The 16,948-nt window shown below is 52.5% G+C and overlaps 1 protein-coding gene across 3 annotated transcripts in view; it reads right to left on the reverse strand.

The window, feature by feature from the left end:
- NECTIN1 (nectin cell adhesion molecule 1) overlaps positions 1-16,948 on the reverse strand; it is a 95,052-nt gene that overhangs the window by 45,796 nt on the left and 32,308 nt on the right. For all 3 annotated transcript variants that reach the window (XM_027699291.1, XM_027699293.1, XM_027699292.1), the window contains exons 2-5: positions 6,010-6,360; positions 4,979-5,281; positions 4,410-4,527; positions 2,437-2,588 (exon numbers count right to left, since the gene is read on the reverse strand). In XM_027699291.1, the coding sequence (XP_027555092.1) occupies positions 2,437-2,588; positions 4,410-4,527; positions 4,979-5,281; positions 6,010-6,360 (924 nt within the window). The remainder of the gene's footprint in view (positions 1-2,436; positions 2,589-4,409; positions 4,528-4,978; positions 5,282-6,009; positions 6,361-16,948) is intronic.

A 16,948-nucleotide genomic window follows, 5' to 3' on the forward strand; every position in this document is an offset into this window, starting at 1 on the left:
GAGGAGGGCTGAGCCCTCCCCAGCACTGGCCTAATCGGTCCTGAGGGAGAGCTGGATAAACATATTCAGATCCCATGAATTATTAAAGGCTTTCTTTTTTTTTTTTTCTTTTTTTATGTGGTGCAGGCCTGGCCTACTGGGTTGGCTGCTAATCCCTCCTGCCAGGGCAGCCGTGGGTGTGCCCTTCGTTCCCTCCCATTTAACCTCAACCCCACAATTCAGACCTTTGGGAATAAACTGAGATTACAGGCGGGCAGACACCAACCCAAACCCCAAAATCCTGCCAGTCCCCGCTTCCTTTGCCAGCTCTGTGCTGATGGAGCGTGAGAACAATCCTCTACCAGCCCTCTGAGAAACCACCAGGAAGGGAGACACTTCCAAGAACCAGAGGGGGAACCCACAGCCCCTGGTGCCCAGAGGAGCCCTCGTGCCTGTGCAGGTGAGCTGGTGCAGCCCACCTGGGCTGCCACGCTGCTGTGGTGCTGAGACACATCCCAAACTGCCAGGTGGCAGCAGGAAAGGTGAAGAGAAGGCTGTGTGTGGTGTCTGAGAACACCACAGGTGATACAGGGTGGCTGGACAGACAGAATGACAGCGAGGAATGGGCTGTGAGGGAGTGGAAAGTGAGACGTGGTGCAGAGAGCCTGTTACTCTCAAAGTCTTCTGAACTATTCCACCTCCTTCTCTGTGACTGGGGGCTGAGTTTGGAGGCTTTTGCCCTCTGCTCACTGTTCCAAACGTGCCCCAGTGTTGGAGTTGCTGCGTGGGATGGATTTCTGTTGCCGAAGGGAGTCAGCTCAGTTTGTACCAGGCACTGCCTGCACTGTCCCAGGAATGCTGTGCCTTTGGTGGCAACTCCCATGGCATGGCCAGCAGCTGATTTTGGCCATGACCTTCCCCTGGCTTCAGGCAGTTGGGAGGGTTGGGCACCAAGAGCTTTGTTATTCCACTGCCTTTAGCTGTGGAAACAGCCCCCAGAGAAAAGCATGTACCAGGAACGACTCAGCAGGCAAGGATCCAGGACAGGAGGTGTGAATTAAAGGCCTGCTACAGTGATAATGATCATAAATAAATACTGGGTAATTAGCATCTAATTAGCACATCCCATCCATTGACCTCCAAGCACTTGGATACAGGAAGATTAGCCTGGTTTTACCCGTGTTACAGAGAGGGGAACTGAGGTGGTGAGGGTGCCAAACACAGAGTTATTGCTCATTTTAGCTGCCCTGGGCTCATATTTATGGTTGCTCAGCATTTACCAGCATAGAAAGCGGGTGGAGGGGGCTGGGGCTCAGCCCCCCTGAGAACCCCATTCCATCCCACTCAGGTTAAACAACTCCCCGAGCCCTGGGGTGGCTCCCGGGGGTGCCTGTTGGCAGAACAGCAGGGCTCTGACTGCTTTGGGGTGGGCAGCAGGAAGGACTGATAACCCCAGGAACATTTCCCTGGGAAGCCCCCAGTGCCCCCTCCAGCTCACAGGCTCCTGGGCTGCCCGGGGTGTTTGCAGCACACACCTCACTGCAGTGAGGTACTTCCAGCTCTCCTGAGACCCACAACTGAGCACTGCCTCTGACTAATCCACTGATAAACCAAATCACATCTTTTACCCCAGAGGAATGGGACAAACTTCACTTTCCTGCTCTCAAAGCACCAACAGCCACTTTTCCCCTTTGGTGGTGCCTTGAAATGTCACTTTGACTCTCTGAAACGAGGCCATTGCCATATGGTATTGCTTTTTTTTCAACTATTTCCTGACATCACTTTCTCTCCCTGACACTACCTAAACTTCTCCACACGTCTTTTCCTCACTCCTGTGGCTACACTGATTTGCAAGTCATCAAATTCCTTCTGTCTCAGATGACATCACACAGCACCACTGTCCCACTGCCAGCACCCTGGGATGCTACTCCTTTCTGGAGCCCAGACAAAGCCACTCCAGTGCCCACAGCCTCCCAGAAATCAGGCAGGTGACCAAGTGCAAAGACCAACGGGGCATTGGAAGGAGCTCAGATGAAAAACCATGAGTTACCTAACACCAGAAACACTAAACATCATCCTGCACAAATGACTCATCCATCTCACGCCTTGCAGTCCATATCCTCATCCTACCCCTTCTTCTACCTCCCAATAAACATCTCCCTGACGTGTCTTTGCTTTTAACACACCCAGTGATCTCTCTGAATCCGAAGCAGGAGGCAAGGGGGAAACAAATTGAACATATCTCGGTGCAAGAAAGGAAAAGACGACACGAGGAGAGGAGAAAAGAAAATCCAAGGCGAACCAGCGCAAAACCAGAACAGAGCAAAGAACCCACTGCCCCCTCTGCATGGTGGAGCTCCCCACCCTCGAGAGGAGACGCTGGTGACTGAGGAGATGTGACTCTCCCTCCCCAGCTCCTCATCCCTGTGGTTCAGAGCACCCCAGGTGCTGTCCTACCTGTGACATTGACCTCCACCAGGCCCGAGCGGGTGCCGATGGCGTTGGTGGCCTCGCAGACGTAGGTGCCGGCCACGCTGTAGGACACGGGCCCTTTGAAGTAGATGGTGTTGTTCTGGATTTCCACACTCCCTGGCAGAGTCCCGTTTGGCCTGGGGAGGGGACACAAAGAGCGTGGTTGGCCCCAGAGGTGACACCCGGTGTCGCAGAGGTGGCACCGACACGCTGGGTCTGCTTTTGGGCAGGTGGTGCTGTCTGGAAGGTACCCACTGATGTAGCCAGGAAAAGGACACAACCTGACCCTGCTCTGCTCCAATTTCCTGCCCATGTAACACTCCTGGGCAGCTGATCAGCCAGTGTTAATTGCAACTCAGGCTCTAAAAGAACAGTGTTGATTTAAAGCCCTGCCATCTATGACCTGCCCACGTCAGAACAGCAAGTGTGAAGCTGGAATAATGCAAAACTAGAATAAATGAACAAAGGCAGATAAAAAAAATAAAAAAGCCCCTGTGTGTTAGGAAAAGACACACATGGCCTGGTTATTCTTAATTACTGAAGCAAAGTAAAGTAATTACTTCTCTTAGGCAATTAAAAATTACTCAAGTAATTCCTTCCCCTCCTCCCAACCCAAATGTGCACATATTGTCAGCAATTTGTAAGAAACAAAAGGGAATAATGGGGGTATAATTAGGATTGTAAAGAAGTGCCTAAATGCACATGCACTTATTTTGCATGTCTACATACACACACATATAGCAAACATTTGAGTCTTTCCCAGCTACACCAGTCCAATGATCCCAAAACTGATGGAAGAACAGAACACCTTAACCTTGGTCCCCACAGAGCCCTGGATCTACAAAGACAAGGGCACATCTTGTGGGGTGGGATGCTAAAGAAGGCCATCTCCTCCTCTGACAGCTCCCCTGACTGTTGCTCATCACCATCCAAATGGCAGGGGAGGAAAGCACTGCTGGGTTTTACATTCCAGGCAGGAGCAAAACAGCAGCAGCAGTAATTGCTTCCTGACCTCCGGGAAGGGGAAGAGGAACATCTGAGCACAGAAATAGCCTCAAGTGGCATCTTTTCTGCCGTGGGTGCATCTCGGCCTCGGAGGCTTTCCTGGAAATGTTGTGAGGAGCCCAAAGAGCCCCTCGGAGTTTAAGGCAGCCTGGCAGAACCAACAGATGGAGGGAGCTGGGGATGAGGACTAGAAGAAAGGCAAGAAAAACAATCCTCTTCAGACTTTCCCTTTGAACAGTTTGATCTGGGAAGTGAAATGAGAGAGAATATGCTCCTTGCAAAGCCATGTTGAGAGCCTCTTTCCTGATGACAAATGCCAGCTGAAAAGAAGAAAGGATCCATTTGATCTTTCTCTTTTAAAGTTACATGAGTGCTTATAGAAGAGAGAGAGCAGCAGAGAGAATCACATCAGGTTGTATCAATTCCCATCTGGCTCCCCAGACACCCCTCACTCACTTTTCATGTCTTTTTAGTGTTTTCAGCCAAAAGCTGAAACCCTGGAGGACGAGGAATTGGTTCTGTTTAATGTCAGTCACGTGGGGATCTCCTGGAGCTGATTCCAGGGAAAGGTTGTTCACACACAGACAAATTTTGTGCCATTTGTGCCCCTTTAAGGCAGGGAAATCCTGGGTTATTTTCCAGCTCTGCTACCGAAGCACTTGGTGGTGCCGGGCAAATTAATCACCTTGTCACATCTCAGCTGCTTCACGTCACCAGGGCAGAATATTATTCCAGTGAGGTGAGAACAGGAAGTTTTCCTGGATATTGAGGCTGCAGTGCTGCTGGCAGCAAGTTTCATCACAGGCACGGGTTCTACCTTGGAGTGACACCGCTGACACTAATGGGACTGGGCCCTAATTGACCAGAGGGTGAGTGAGGTGTCTGCAGAGGCTCCCTGGCCCTGGTGGAAGGTGACATGTGCTGCTGAGAGCAGAGGCACTGGAGGCACTTACAGCTTCCATTCGTAGGTGTGAGCTGGGGGGTTGGCATCAGATTTGCATATCAGCTTCACATCCTTGCGGTTGAGGAACCAGTTGCCATCAAAGCCCTCGATGGTGACTTCTGGCTCATCTGCAGGAGTGGGTGGAGGAGAGAGAAAAGCAGCAGGGAAAAGGAGAGGAAGGAGGGAAAAGGAAAGGAAAGAGTTGTGGAAAAGCAAGGAGGAGAAAACGAAACAGGAAGAGATGAGGGGGCAGGGGTGGGAGAAGGAGAGAGATTGCAAGGAGGCAAAGATGACAGGACAAGAAATGTGAGGGAGGGGAGCAAAAGGGACGTGGCAGAGGCAGAGAGGGAAGGTGTGAAAAGGAGAAAACATATGATTATTCCAAGGGATCACTTCAGTTTTCACTCTCAAAAAAAAAGAGAGCAGCCTCCACCACACCAACATCCTCCCTTTGGAAAATTCTCTTCTGCCAGACTTTACCCCAGACTTTATCCCGCGCCCACCGCAGGGACTGGGCACTGCTCCCTGCCCCCAGCCCTGCCCCCGGCCCTGCTCCAGGCCCTGCCCAGGCCCACTCACACTGCACGTTGAGGGTGATGCTGTCAGTGAACCTGTCCAGCTGGTAGTTGACCACGCACATGAGCTGCTGCCGATGGGCCTCGCGGCTCGGCACCAGCCGGTACCGGCTGATCACCGTGAAGGTGCCGTTGCTGTTCCTGATCTCCTGGAATTCTGCCTCCCCCTTCAGCTTGGTGTCCCAGGTGACAGTGCTGGGGGGCTTCCCGTTGGAGGAGGTGCAGGTGGCCACCAGGATCTTCTCTGTCCTGCCAGACTTGGCAATGAGCGGCCTCTTGGTGCCCTCCATCCAGTTCGTGGGCTTGGCTGCGAGGGAGGGCAGAAAGAAAAGGGTACAATTACAATTTATCAATAAAGAGACGGTCAGCAAACCAATGCTACCCTGTCTACTGCGTCCCAAGACACATCTAGCACCACTGTGACAGACCTTGGGGCGAGCCCACGATAATTGCCAGCAATTACTCCCCTGTGAGAGTTGCTTTACAGCAGTGCTTATACACCTTGCACCATCCAGCTGCAGCACCTCTGGGGAGAGAATGGAGGAGGTGGCCTAGATGCACAGATACACAGTGGGAAGTCAATCCTTTCCTGCCAGAGGTTTTCAACCCTATGTCAGAGAGAAACTGAAACTGGAGAGCAAACAAATCACGTAGACCTTGGCTGTGTCTGTTCCTTCCCAACCCTAAGCTCCATGGACAAGCTCTGCTTGTGCTTAGGATCTCTCTCTTGTCTTTCCTCTCTGTTCACTTGACAGTTACAAGCTCATTAAAACTCCCACAGGGAACTGGCCACTGTTAATGCAGTGTAGGTGGGGGGAAAAGGGGACCTGAGGCCTGGGGAGGAGGTGTGACAGCTCAGTGAACCACCCACCCTGGGCTCCCCGCTCTTCACCTCTTCCCAGTCAGCTTGAAAGATCATCACAGGCAAAATTTACACCCAAAGATTCACCTCTGCCCTGAGCTCCCGGGACACGAGCCTCGGGTTCCTCCAGATCAGCTGAACTGGAGGCAAAGGTTCACCCCCCAAAGTCTTACCCAGCACAGTGAGGTTCAGCTGCCCTTCCCGGTTGCCAGTGGGGAAAGTCGCAAACTCACAGATGTAAACCCCCTCATCCTCCAGCTCCAGCCGGGAGAGCTGGATGGTGCCATCCTTGAAGGAAGGGTTCCGGAAGGTCACCCTCTCCTTGTAGGGGGACAGGATGGACACCCCCATGGCAGGGTTGTAGATGGCCACATTCTGCTTGGTGCCGTTGGTGGCCTTCTGCCACGTCACCTGCGTGATCTTCACATTGGGGAGGGGGTTGGTGAAGCTGCAGTGCAGGACCACGTCTGTGCCGATGAACCCCGACACGGTGTCATTGACCAGCACGGTCTGAGCCTGCAGCCCTGCAAGGAGATGGAAACATGAGTGTGTGTGCACGTCCCAGACAGAGAAAAACACGGTTATGGGACAGCAGGTTCATGAAATCCTTTATTTATCCCGTTTGCTGCTTCTTGGTGTGGCTGACACAAGGACAGTACGGCTGCAGGCTCTCAGTACCTTCTGCACCCACCTGCAGCTTCATTCCTTTCATTCATTCATTCATTCATTCAGATAAACACCTTCTTCCTCACTGGTGTCCACTCTTCACCACAATCACCCAAACTAGGGCTCGTGATCGCCAGAAGTTTGGATCAATAATGCTTTCCTTCCTTTTGTCTTCAACTCTGGGTGACACCAGATCACTTATGGTAAATATGCAGGGCATGTGTGTCTGGAGGCATGTGAAAGGGCTGATATTTATCAGCACAGCACATCCTGACATATGCTAACACACACTCACACATCCATTTAATCCCACTGGAACTGCATCAGGAATTAAAGGAGCAGCAAAGACTCAGCCCTCATTTCAGGGCAGCAGTAATTCCCATACAAGAATCACTTTACAGCACTGCCTGTACACCTTGCACCATCCACCTGCACCATCCAGATCATTCCTGTGGCCTTTTTTTAACCCCAAAGTGGCAGAATTTAGGAACCTTCCATCTTGGTTCTGTGAAGTAAAGATGAAAGGTGCCTGGGAAAAGTGGTGGCTGGAGTTCATGACAGTTCTTCTGTCTCTTGATTCCTCCCCTGACAGGTGGAGAAAAATGTCTCCCACCAGACTGACCCTGAAATTCATCTTTGCTGCCACTGTGTCTTTTCCCAATCTGTGTATTTAGAGATAATACTCTGCTAATTATACAGCCAGTATTTATATGATATATACAACAGAGAAGCAAGGTGGTAAGAACAAGAAAAGCGGGTTTTGCTCCCTGCTTCTGGTAGAATTTGTAATAGGATGTATTCTGGGAGCCTGAGAGTAAAGGAAAGAAAGGGATAATAAAGAGAGAAAGATGTACAAAGAGTGAGCAACATGAAGGGGTAATAAAAGAGAGAGAGGCTGGGGAAAGAAAAATGCCCAGTAAGAGAAACATGACAGCATCTTCTAAGTGAAATGTCACCCTACCCTGCTCCTGCAGGGGATGAATGGGCTCCCTGTGCCAGGCCAGAATGAGCTGCTCAGTGTCAGCCCCCACAGATCCCTGGCAGGTGAACCTGGACTTCTCCAGAGAACGTGAACAAGACTTTCACACACACACAGTGCAGGCAGACAAAAGTCTTCTCACCCACAAACACGCAGGCTCCACGCTGCCCCCTCACTCCATCCCTGCTGCTCTCAGGCTTATCCCAATCCCCACATCTCATTTACGCCTCTTCCCTCTCCCCTTCTCCTTCCTGTGACCCCGAGGACAAGCCTGGACAGCCCAGCCCGGCCAGGAGACGCCACCAGCTGACCACAGCCACCAGCAGTTCCGACCGAAACTCGGCCTCCAGAGCTCTGTGTGGACTTGCCCCCTTCCCTGAGCCAAGCCCTGGTTTGCCCCACACCCCAGCACTGCAGCTGGGTGCTGAGGAATGTTTTCCAGAGCTGCTTTACAGCCACAGCAAAGCGCTGGTGCCCTCATGTGCCTGCATGCAGAGTCCTCTGAGGCTCAGCCCAGCTGGCAGGGTGCACCTCTCCCCTCCCAGCGTAGCCAGGGACATTTTTGCCACGGTTTTCCCTCCAGAAACCAGAGGGAAGGGATGTTCCTGCTCTGAGAAAGTCATATCTGGATCATGTTTCTCCACTGGAGGATGTCCCAGCAGTAGGACACAGTGAAGGACTTCTCTGACACCAGTCTGGTCTGTGCCCACAGTGTCCTTCCTGATGAAAGGAGGGCATGGGCTGGGTTTAGATGATGTCATGCTGGGATTTGAGGGAAGAATGGGTGGATGGGGAGGGGGGACACGTCTCCAATGTGCCCTGCAGCATGTGCTGCTCCCTGCACCCCGGAGGTGAGCGAGCCTCTCGCAGCATTGCCCACACCCGCAGAGGTGAGGAACAGCTCTGCCAAGCAAAGTCTGGCTCTGAAGCCTTCAGAGCCTCCCAGAGCATGTGGGAGCTTGCTGGGGAGCGATTCCAGCACGTAGCCAGGGCCCTGGGAACAGCCCCCCACCCTCCTCAGCACTGCCTGGCTGGAGGTGTGCTCAGCTCTCCCTCCTCCTCCCAGGGCTGGGGTAGAGCGGGTTCACCAGCACCCCTTTCATGAAGGGCTCGTGCCCCCAGGCAGAGCCTGCCCGGGGCTGGGGCGATGGCACAGCTGGCTCTGCTCCCACACAAGCTCCCTGACCCCCCACAGGCCCCAGGGGATCCCTTTGAACCGGGATTTCCACATCCCAATAAAGAGGCCCAGGAAGCAGTGGCCCAGCGTCTCCTCGAGGTGCCAGAAGAGCAAGAGATGAGCAAAACTCCAGAGAGGAGAGGATGGAAAGCCACCAGCTTCTCCTTGGAGAAGGGCAGACAGCCTGTCTCTCCCTCGTGGGACATCTACCTGCACCTAAGCTGTGCCCCTTAAATAAGGTTACAGTCAGCCAACCTAGCAGGGAATGTGATATAGAGCACAGGAAAGATCAATCCACACCCTCACTTCAATCATTACCATGCCCTTCCTTTATGCTGTGATTTCCCTGCAAATTAATGAACTGACCCTTTTAAAAATCAAGTAATTTTTCTTGACCTTGACTGGTAGTAACAATTCCCAGTTCTATCCTCCCTCTCCCTGCCATGGGATCCATGCATCCACGCAGGCTGGACTTGGGCATAAATTGGAGAGGAAGTGAATTTTGGAGCTGATCCTGAACCAGACCCCAGAATGGTCCAGCAGAACCCTCTCCCCAAGTGTAAAGAGCCAGACTTTTGGCCAGGGAAAAAGCTGGTGCCAGTTCAGTGAGCACTGCTTGCCAACGACCAAATGCTGCCAGAGCTGGGATTCAGGCCCCTACACGTACCAGCTTCAACAAAAACACATTCCAAACTTTCTCGAGGCTTCAGGGGAAAAGGGGAAAAAGAAAATAACACCCAGCAGAAGAAATAACAAAACAAACCAAACAAAAAAAAATACCCTGAAAAAAAAACCCCAAACACTGCAAGGAAATTGTGTTTCCTTTCCAGGTGGCTGAACAACTCATGGCTCTTTTGCAAGACAGGATGAACTCTTTATGTTCAGTTTCCCCTGCTCCCCCACCCTGAATCAGAAGGCAGAGGGCAAACCCAAAGTGCTGCCACGCTCTTTGGGAGCACTTGTTTGCTGGGATGGAGGCTCTGCCCTCACCCCGTTACACACTCAATAATTCATCAGGGCAAATGCACAGATAATTGATGGCAATGAGCACGCAGGGCCGGGAGAGGAGGAGAAAATAAAATCACTAATCAGCCTCTGGAGAGGTTTGAACATATTAAACTGGATGTGTGTGTGTGTGTGTGTGTGTGTGCAGGGCCGGGTTCTTCCCTGCTGAGCGATCTGTGTGGTTGGTGCAGCAGAGAAAAGGCTTGGGATGCATCCTGCTGTTGGCACGTCCTGTGCCAGATCTCCCAGTGCCCACCAATCCGTGCTGACACCTCCCAGGGGCAGCCAGCACACGAGGAAGGATTAGCTGGATGGGTTGCAGCTTGCCCGGGTTGCGTTTTTATTCATTAGTTTTCGTGGTGTTATTTTTTTGTCGAGGACCAAAAAGGCCCAGCTTGTGTGCCAAAGACATGTTGGTGCCAAGGCCTCATTAGTGGAGACCTCTGAGATCCTAACTCCTCCACCTTGGCCTCTGAAGTGGTTTGTGTTGATGCCTTTCCCCACGATCCCAACCCCAGATATTTTACCAGGTCGTGCAAGGCCTTGGGGGCACTGTGCAGAGCTGGGGGTGCCCTGAGGCACAGGCAGTGGGCTGGGAAGGAAGGTCTGGACTCCCTGGGTGTGAGGGGCAGTGGGGAGGGAGCAGACAAAGTGGCAGGTGGTGGCTCTTGACCCTGAAAACCCTTTCTCCCAAGAGCCCGGGAGGTGCTGTTACGTCGAGGCTCCCACACCTGCAAATCTGGTTCTTGCTCCCCCATACAGAAAGCTCTGGAAATGATCTCCAGGCACTTGTGAGCTCTGACACAACACTGAGCCTCCATTCAATGCCTCTTTGTTAACAGCCCTGTGAACTCCAGGCTGCTTTGCACAACCTTGCCTCTGCTGAGCCTCTCACCAACTTCTCTCCCTCCTGTTCCCTGATACTCATCTCCCCCCCAGGGCACTGAAACAGCCCTTGGCAGAAGTGTGATGAGCCACCCTCTGGTGTGGCAATATCATGACTGATGCAAATGTCAGAGGAATCACTCCTGATAGCCTTTGCATCACTTAGAACCAAACTGAAGGGTGACAGCAGCCAGATCTTACAGAAGGACAAATCCATGCATCACTTCAACCCGCAAAGATCCTACAGAAAGCACCTGAGTTTGAGGCAGCACCTCAACCATGGCCAATGATGTCCCCATACGTGGCCCCATACACCTCACAGACACCACAAACATGTCCAAGAACTTTCTATGAGGGGAAAAATGGGATGGAACAGGAGCTCAAAACTTCCCGCTTGCTGGCACTGAGAAATTTCTCTCCTGCTATTTCTGAGCTCACCTTTCAAGGCTTCCCCTATTTTTAAGTGGAAAACAAGGTCTGAAACGCCACACAAGCTGCCTCCAGCAGCCCCAAGGAACGTCACAGGTGCGTTACAGGCAGGGTGGGAAACGGGAAAGAAGCTCCTAAAATCCCAGCAGGGGAATTTCAGGTGGCAAGAAGCAAAGGTGTGAAGCGGCGCTCGGCCAAGATGTTGGGGTTAGGTACCTTTCCTTCTTGCCAGGGAGGCTTTGTATTGATTGCCAGGCATTTAAATCAGTACTGTGCTGCTCTTCCAAGAGCACAGTGCCTGCCTCGCCCTGCTCACCCACTGCAGGGAAGGAGTGGGCTCCAGTGAGTCAGTGGGCTCCAGTGAGTCACCACCAGGAACTTCCCGTGGCATCCAGACTTTCACTGGAGGTCTCTCTGTCATCCACTGACTCAGTCCTGCCCCACTTCAACGTGGAGCTTGAGCACTACAGGGATCAGAAGACTCTGAGTTTCCAGCACAGGGGGAGGGGGCCTTGGAAGGGGAGGGATGAGAGAGAAAAGAGATGTGGCAAGATTAGGGCTCCAGGTGACATGGCTGCACATGAAAGGGCTGAGATAACACCGGGATGGGGTAGGGGCACCCCGAGAGCAACTGCACCACCCAAGCACCCCTTCCCCCAGCTGGGAGCTGTATGGGATCTGACTGGGAAATGGCAGAGCACACAACAACCGGGGCTGGCTCTCGCCCAAATCCCTCTCAAACAAGAAAAAAAACAGGCTTGGCTTTGGCTTGCAAATGGGAAACACACAGGGCCCTTCTCCAGGTCACCGGTGCATCCCCAGAGCCAGCACACAGCAGGGGCAGCAGGGATGTGTGATCCCAGCACCAGTCAGTGACCTGCATTGAGTGAGGCCTCCAGCCAGCCCTTCACTGGGTCAGGGCAGTGGAGATGCCTCTGGGATAAAGCAGGGCTGCCTTCTCTTGCCTGGGCAGTGTTCCCTCCTCAGATAAATAGAGCACAAAGCAGCCTCGGGATCCCCTTGAACCAAAGCTCCTTCCCAAAGGGCCTGATCCATTGATGCTCCACTTGTTCTCTGTTATGGTTTGGGAAGCCTATTCATTGAGCCACCGCTGGGATTCACACACTGGGATTCTTTCTAAGCAAGACCAAGGCCTTGTTTGTCCCAGGTGCTCCTCACAGAAACAGAGGAAAGAAAAGCAGAGGCCAGCGATGGGCCATGGATCGAAGAGACAGCAAAAATCAGAGATGAACACCAGACTAGACCAGAAGTTCTTGCTGCCTGTGCTTCAACCTTGCAAACAGCCTCAGCTGCAGCCAGCCTTTCAGTTCTCCAGGAAAAGGGCTGCAAACCAGAGGAGTGGGATGGGAACAACCGCGTGCCTTTGCTCCCGGCTCTCCCTCTCTGCTGCACCTTCCCTGGCTCTCCCACAGCTGCTCTGCTTCACCCCCCGAGTCAAGGGGAGGGGACCCATGCCCCATGGCAAAAGCAGGCAGGCTGGCAGAGCAGAAAGAGCTGACACAGCACTGGGAAAGGCCTTCCTGCAATAAAGCTCTGAAAGCCCATGCTCAGCAACAAAGCACAAAGGCTCCCGGTCCCCGTGGAGCAGCCGGATCCCGTCCCGCCCCACCAGCACGTCAGCTAATCCCAGGAGAGAGAGCTGCCAGTTCCCACACACCTGAGCAGCTCAGCAGGCTGCCCTGTGCCTCCACCTGACTGTGCACCACTGCTCAGCACTCTGCCCTTCACGCTGCCTCTCCCCCGAGGCCTTTTGGACTGGACTTTACTCCAGCTCCTTCCTCAGCTCTTTTCCCACCGTATTCCCAGTGCCTGGGTCCACACCTCTCATCTCCTTTCTCCTGTGGCCTTGTGCAACTTCTTGCAGCTGAGTCACATCTCCTTCTGCCCCTCTACCTGTCTCCATGAGCAGGGACAGAAGTGCCCCTCCACCTGGTGTCCATAATGTTTGTTCCTTTGACTTGCCCTCCTTCCATTTCAGCCTTACAAATTTTCCCGCCCCTCTTGTGCCTCTCCAACATCACCACCGCATCCCAGGCCTCTCACTTGCCTCTTCTCATCCCTAGCCACCATTTCCTCTCTGCAGATGCACCAATGGATATGTCCAGGATCATAATCCTGCACTGGGAAAGGTGGGCAGCTGGTCAGGCAAGGGCAAAGAACAAAAACTTCAAGACCCTTCTCTCCAGAGTCAGTTGCCTGCCAGCAAGGAGAAAACCAAGGTGGTTTTTGCTTGGCAACTCTGACCTGCAAGCAAGAGAGAAGGCTGAGAAAGGGGACCACATGGAGAGCCAATGCTTATTTGGTGGTTGGGTGGGGAAGAAAAGAACAGTACAGCTGGAAAATCAAGTGTGGAGGAGGGGAGAGAAGCTGGTGCATTGAGCAGAGGGAAGCTAATTAAGCTGAGACTGTCCTGAGACCTTATCTTGATGGGCTGAGTCCCCACATGTACAGGAGTGTTTTCTCTGCATTGCCTCTTTCTTGGGCTTCCTTGTAGCCTTGGATGGTGTTCAGGGAGTTTTGGTCCAGTGCTAAATATCCTCCCTATTAGAGCCCTCCAGGTGCTAAGGAGGAGGGATTTAATGAGGAGCTGTGAAGAGGGATCAAGATAGTAACCCATAGAGAGCCTCATTTCCGAAATGAAGGAACTTGAGACTGAAGAGACTCCATGAAAACAAAAATAAGCTCGATGGCACAGAAAAAGAGAACAGCGGATCCTTCCTTCCCTCCCCGGGCTGAGGGCTCGGAGCTGGAGCAGGAAATCAGGGAGCTCTCCGGGCTGGATCAGGGATGACTCACTCGCCTCCACAGTGGGAACGCGACAAAGCCGAAACTCTGCTGACTCAGGCGTGACTTCAGCCAGGGTTAACAGCCAGCCCTCAGCCCACTGCCCACACCACCCAGTTCCCTCTGTCCCTACCCAAAGCCAGCCTCTGGTATCAGAGGGGGAGATGCCAGGCCACGGGAAATTACCAAAGGATACAAACTCTGGCCTCCTGTCCAAACCATGGTGAAAAAACACACCCCTGCCAAACCGTGCTGGTGTTGGCCAGGCCTGTAATTTTCATGAGGAGGATCAAAACTCCTACTTTCCTACAGTTTAAATGCATGTTAACAGTCACAGCTTTCCCTCCCGTGGTTTTGCTTTCCTTTTGTCTTTCCTCCCATTATCTTGCAGGATGTAACACATTGCTGGGACTTCGCTAACTATCCTCCTCAAGTCAAAAAAAGGAATGTTTTCCCCTATCAGAGGGGGGAATGCCACGCTCTGTTCTTCTGCAATTTGTTCAAAGATAGAAACAGAGTTTTTTTTGTAACCAGAAAAACGGGATGTGCGTTCTGGTGGCTGACAACTGAGGAGCAATCTTTGCAAACAACACGAATGCAAACATGGCACCAACAGATGCAATGGACACACACCCCTGGCTGGCTGACTGCCTGTGATTCCTCTCTTAATGTGTTTTATCTTGCCCTAGAGATATCTCTGCAGGCAAGTGGAAGAGACTCAGACCTCCCAACTTTCTCTGGGCTGTTTAAGGATTCCTGCCTGTAAAGAACAGTGAGCACAAACACACCAAAATTCAGTGCCCTGCCTGATTCCCAGCCTTGCTGCTGCTCAGCTTTCTTACCACCAAGTCCCTGTGCAAGGAATTAATCCCACGAATTTCACCTCTTCCCAGATTTATGATCTCCAGGGTGCAGAGGCAGACACGGCTTCAGTCCTACCTGGGCCCCATCTGTAGCAACAGCTCTGCATATTTATGGAAAGCTTTGCAAATTCAAAAGGCTTTTCAAACAGTAACTAATTAATCCTCCAACACCCTGAGAGGCAGGAAAGGCGTTATTACCCCTGCTTTCAGGGATGGGGAAATCAAGAGGTGCTGAATGACAAAGAGATGTGCCCAAGGCCACCCAGGCAAGCACCAGCAATCTCCCCTGGGTGGCTTGGTTAGATGTGGGCATCTGCATATTGTGGTGGCAATTCTCACCTAAGGAAGCAAGGGATGGAGGCATTTCTGGGAAGGCCCCACAGCCCCACCCACCACTCATGCAAATGGAAAAGTCACCCTCATTTTCATGGCTGAGGAAACCCAGGGAGACGAAGTGGAAAACCTATTTTACCAACAGAGCCTGGAAGCAAACCTAAACATTACCCAGTCAACAGCCAGGCTAAAGGGTCCCAAAACGTGGCTTGTGTTTTCCCCAACAATATGCAAACTGGGTGCAACCAAATCTATGACATTTTGTATTAGAAGAGATATTTAGACTGAGGCTGAGTGTCCTGTTCACACTCCAAGCAAAGCCAGCTCCACATTTCTGAAAATATTCCACATGCTGAAAAAGAATAGGTTTAGGTTAGATTTTAGGAAGAAATCCTTCCCTATGAGGGTGAGGAGGGCCTGGCACAGGTTTCCCTGACAAACTGTGGCTGCCCCATCCCTGGAAGTGTCCAAGGCCAGGTTGGACAGGGCTTGGAGCATTCTGGGCTAGTGGAAGGTGTCCCTGCCCATGGCAGGGGGTGGAATGAGATGATCTTTAAGGTCCTTCCAACCCAAACCATCCTGTGGTTCTGTGATTACCAGTCTCTGCTGACTCCAGACCTCCCAGGAGATGGGGAGCTGAGCAGAGGGGGGCTGGCAGAGAGACCCCCATGCTGGGTGGAGATGCAGCTCCCATATCTCTTAAGGTCACAGCCTCCACCCAGGCTGTCCAGGGAATGACTGCTGAGCTTCAAAAGGGCTGCACAGCTGGGGCTCAGAGGGGCCTGTTGAGCCTGTAAGACCCAGGACTGTAAACAAGTGACAAGACCACCCATTACAGGCAGCCTGTGCACCAGCATCTGAAGGGGGGGAAGGCAGTGAGGGTCAGAGCCCAGACCTCCCACCCAGGGTCATGCTCCCTTGCCTGGCCACAGCCCCGGGATACTTTGCTTTCCTGGGAGACCAGCACAGTTATACCCACTCCTACCTGCCCAGAAAGGTGAGGGCAAGGCTTGAGGAGCAGGAGTTCAAAGGGACTTCTGCAGGAAAAAAGTCTGATTTGTCCTGTTTTAGTTCACAAAAAACAGGGAGCACATCACATTTCAGTCTGGACACCTCTCAGTGGGAGCACTGCTCCTTTGGGGGCTCAAACAGGGGCAACTGGTGATGAAGAGTCAAGAGTTTTATATCCTTAGTGCCATGAGGGGCACAGATCAACTTCCAGGAAGAGAAGCTAAGGGTTTCTCTCCATGCCTTATTACCTCCTTCTCAAACAAGGTGAGCTTTGTGCCTCCAGGTAGCCCCAGGGAGGAGCTGGGTTGGGATAAAACACCCGGGGAAACTCGATGACAAACACTCCGGGGGTGGAAGGACACCCTGTGCTGAGTGACTCACCCCAGCTCTCCTGCCCAGGGACAAGGGTGTCCCTTCAAACACAGCCACCTGCACTGGGGTGCTGCTCTTTGGGCTGGGTTTGGGGGCCTTTCTCAGCACGTTTCACTTTTATCCCAAACCTGGGGGTGCCTGAGCAGGGAGGCTGGGATGGCTCTGACAGGAGATGCAGGCAGCTCCAAGGCCTGAATCCTTTCCATCACAGATCTGCTCTAAACCTCCTGCTCCCCAAGCCTTGATTGTTGAGAGACAAGCCAGAACCAAACAGTTCCCCGTGAAGATCTATTAACAGCCAACAGGATGGAGCCAGCCAAGAGCCAACACCCCATTTTCCAGCCTCGTGCTGGAGAATCTGAGGGTTAAACAGCCCAGCTGGCCTCAAGTGACACATTTCATTGACTTTCATAGTTATTTCATTGACTTCTGTTAAACTACATCAGCACCAGGCCCACTGCTTCCCTCTGAGGGAGCAATAAGCCACGTTCCAAAGGATGGGGATGCTCAGCAGGGCAGATGGATTTTCCTGTGCCACTGGGGAGAGCTCCAGTGAATCATCCCGGCCTTCAAAGAGCAGGAGGTCA

The sequence above is a fragment of the Neopelma chrysocephalum genome, unplaced genomic scaffold (assembly GCF_003984885.1).
Source record: "Neopelma chrysocephalum unplaced genomic scaffold, ASM398488v2 Primary Assembly neopelma1_138, whole genome shotgun sequence".
NCBI classification, from domain to species: Eukaryota; Metazoa; Chordata; class Aves; order Passeriformes; family Pipridae; genus Neopelma; species Neopelma chrysocephalum.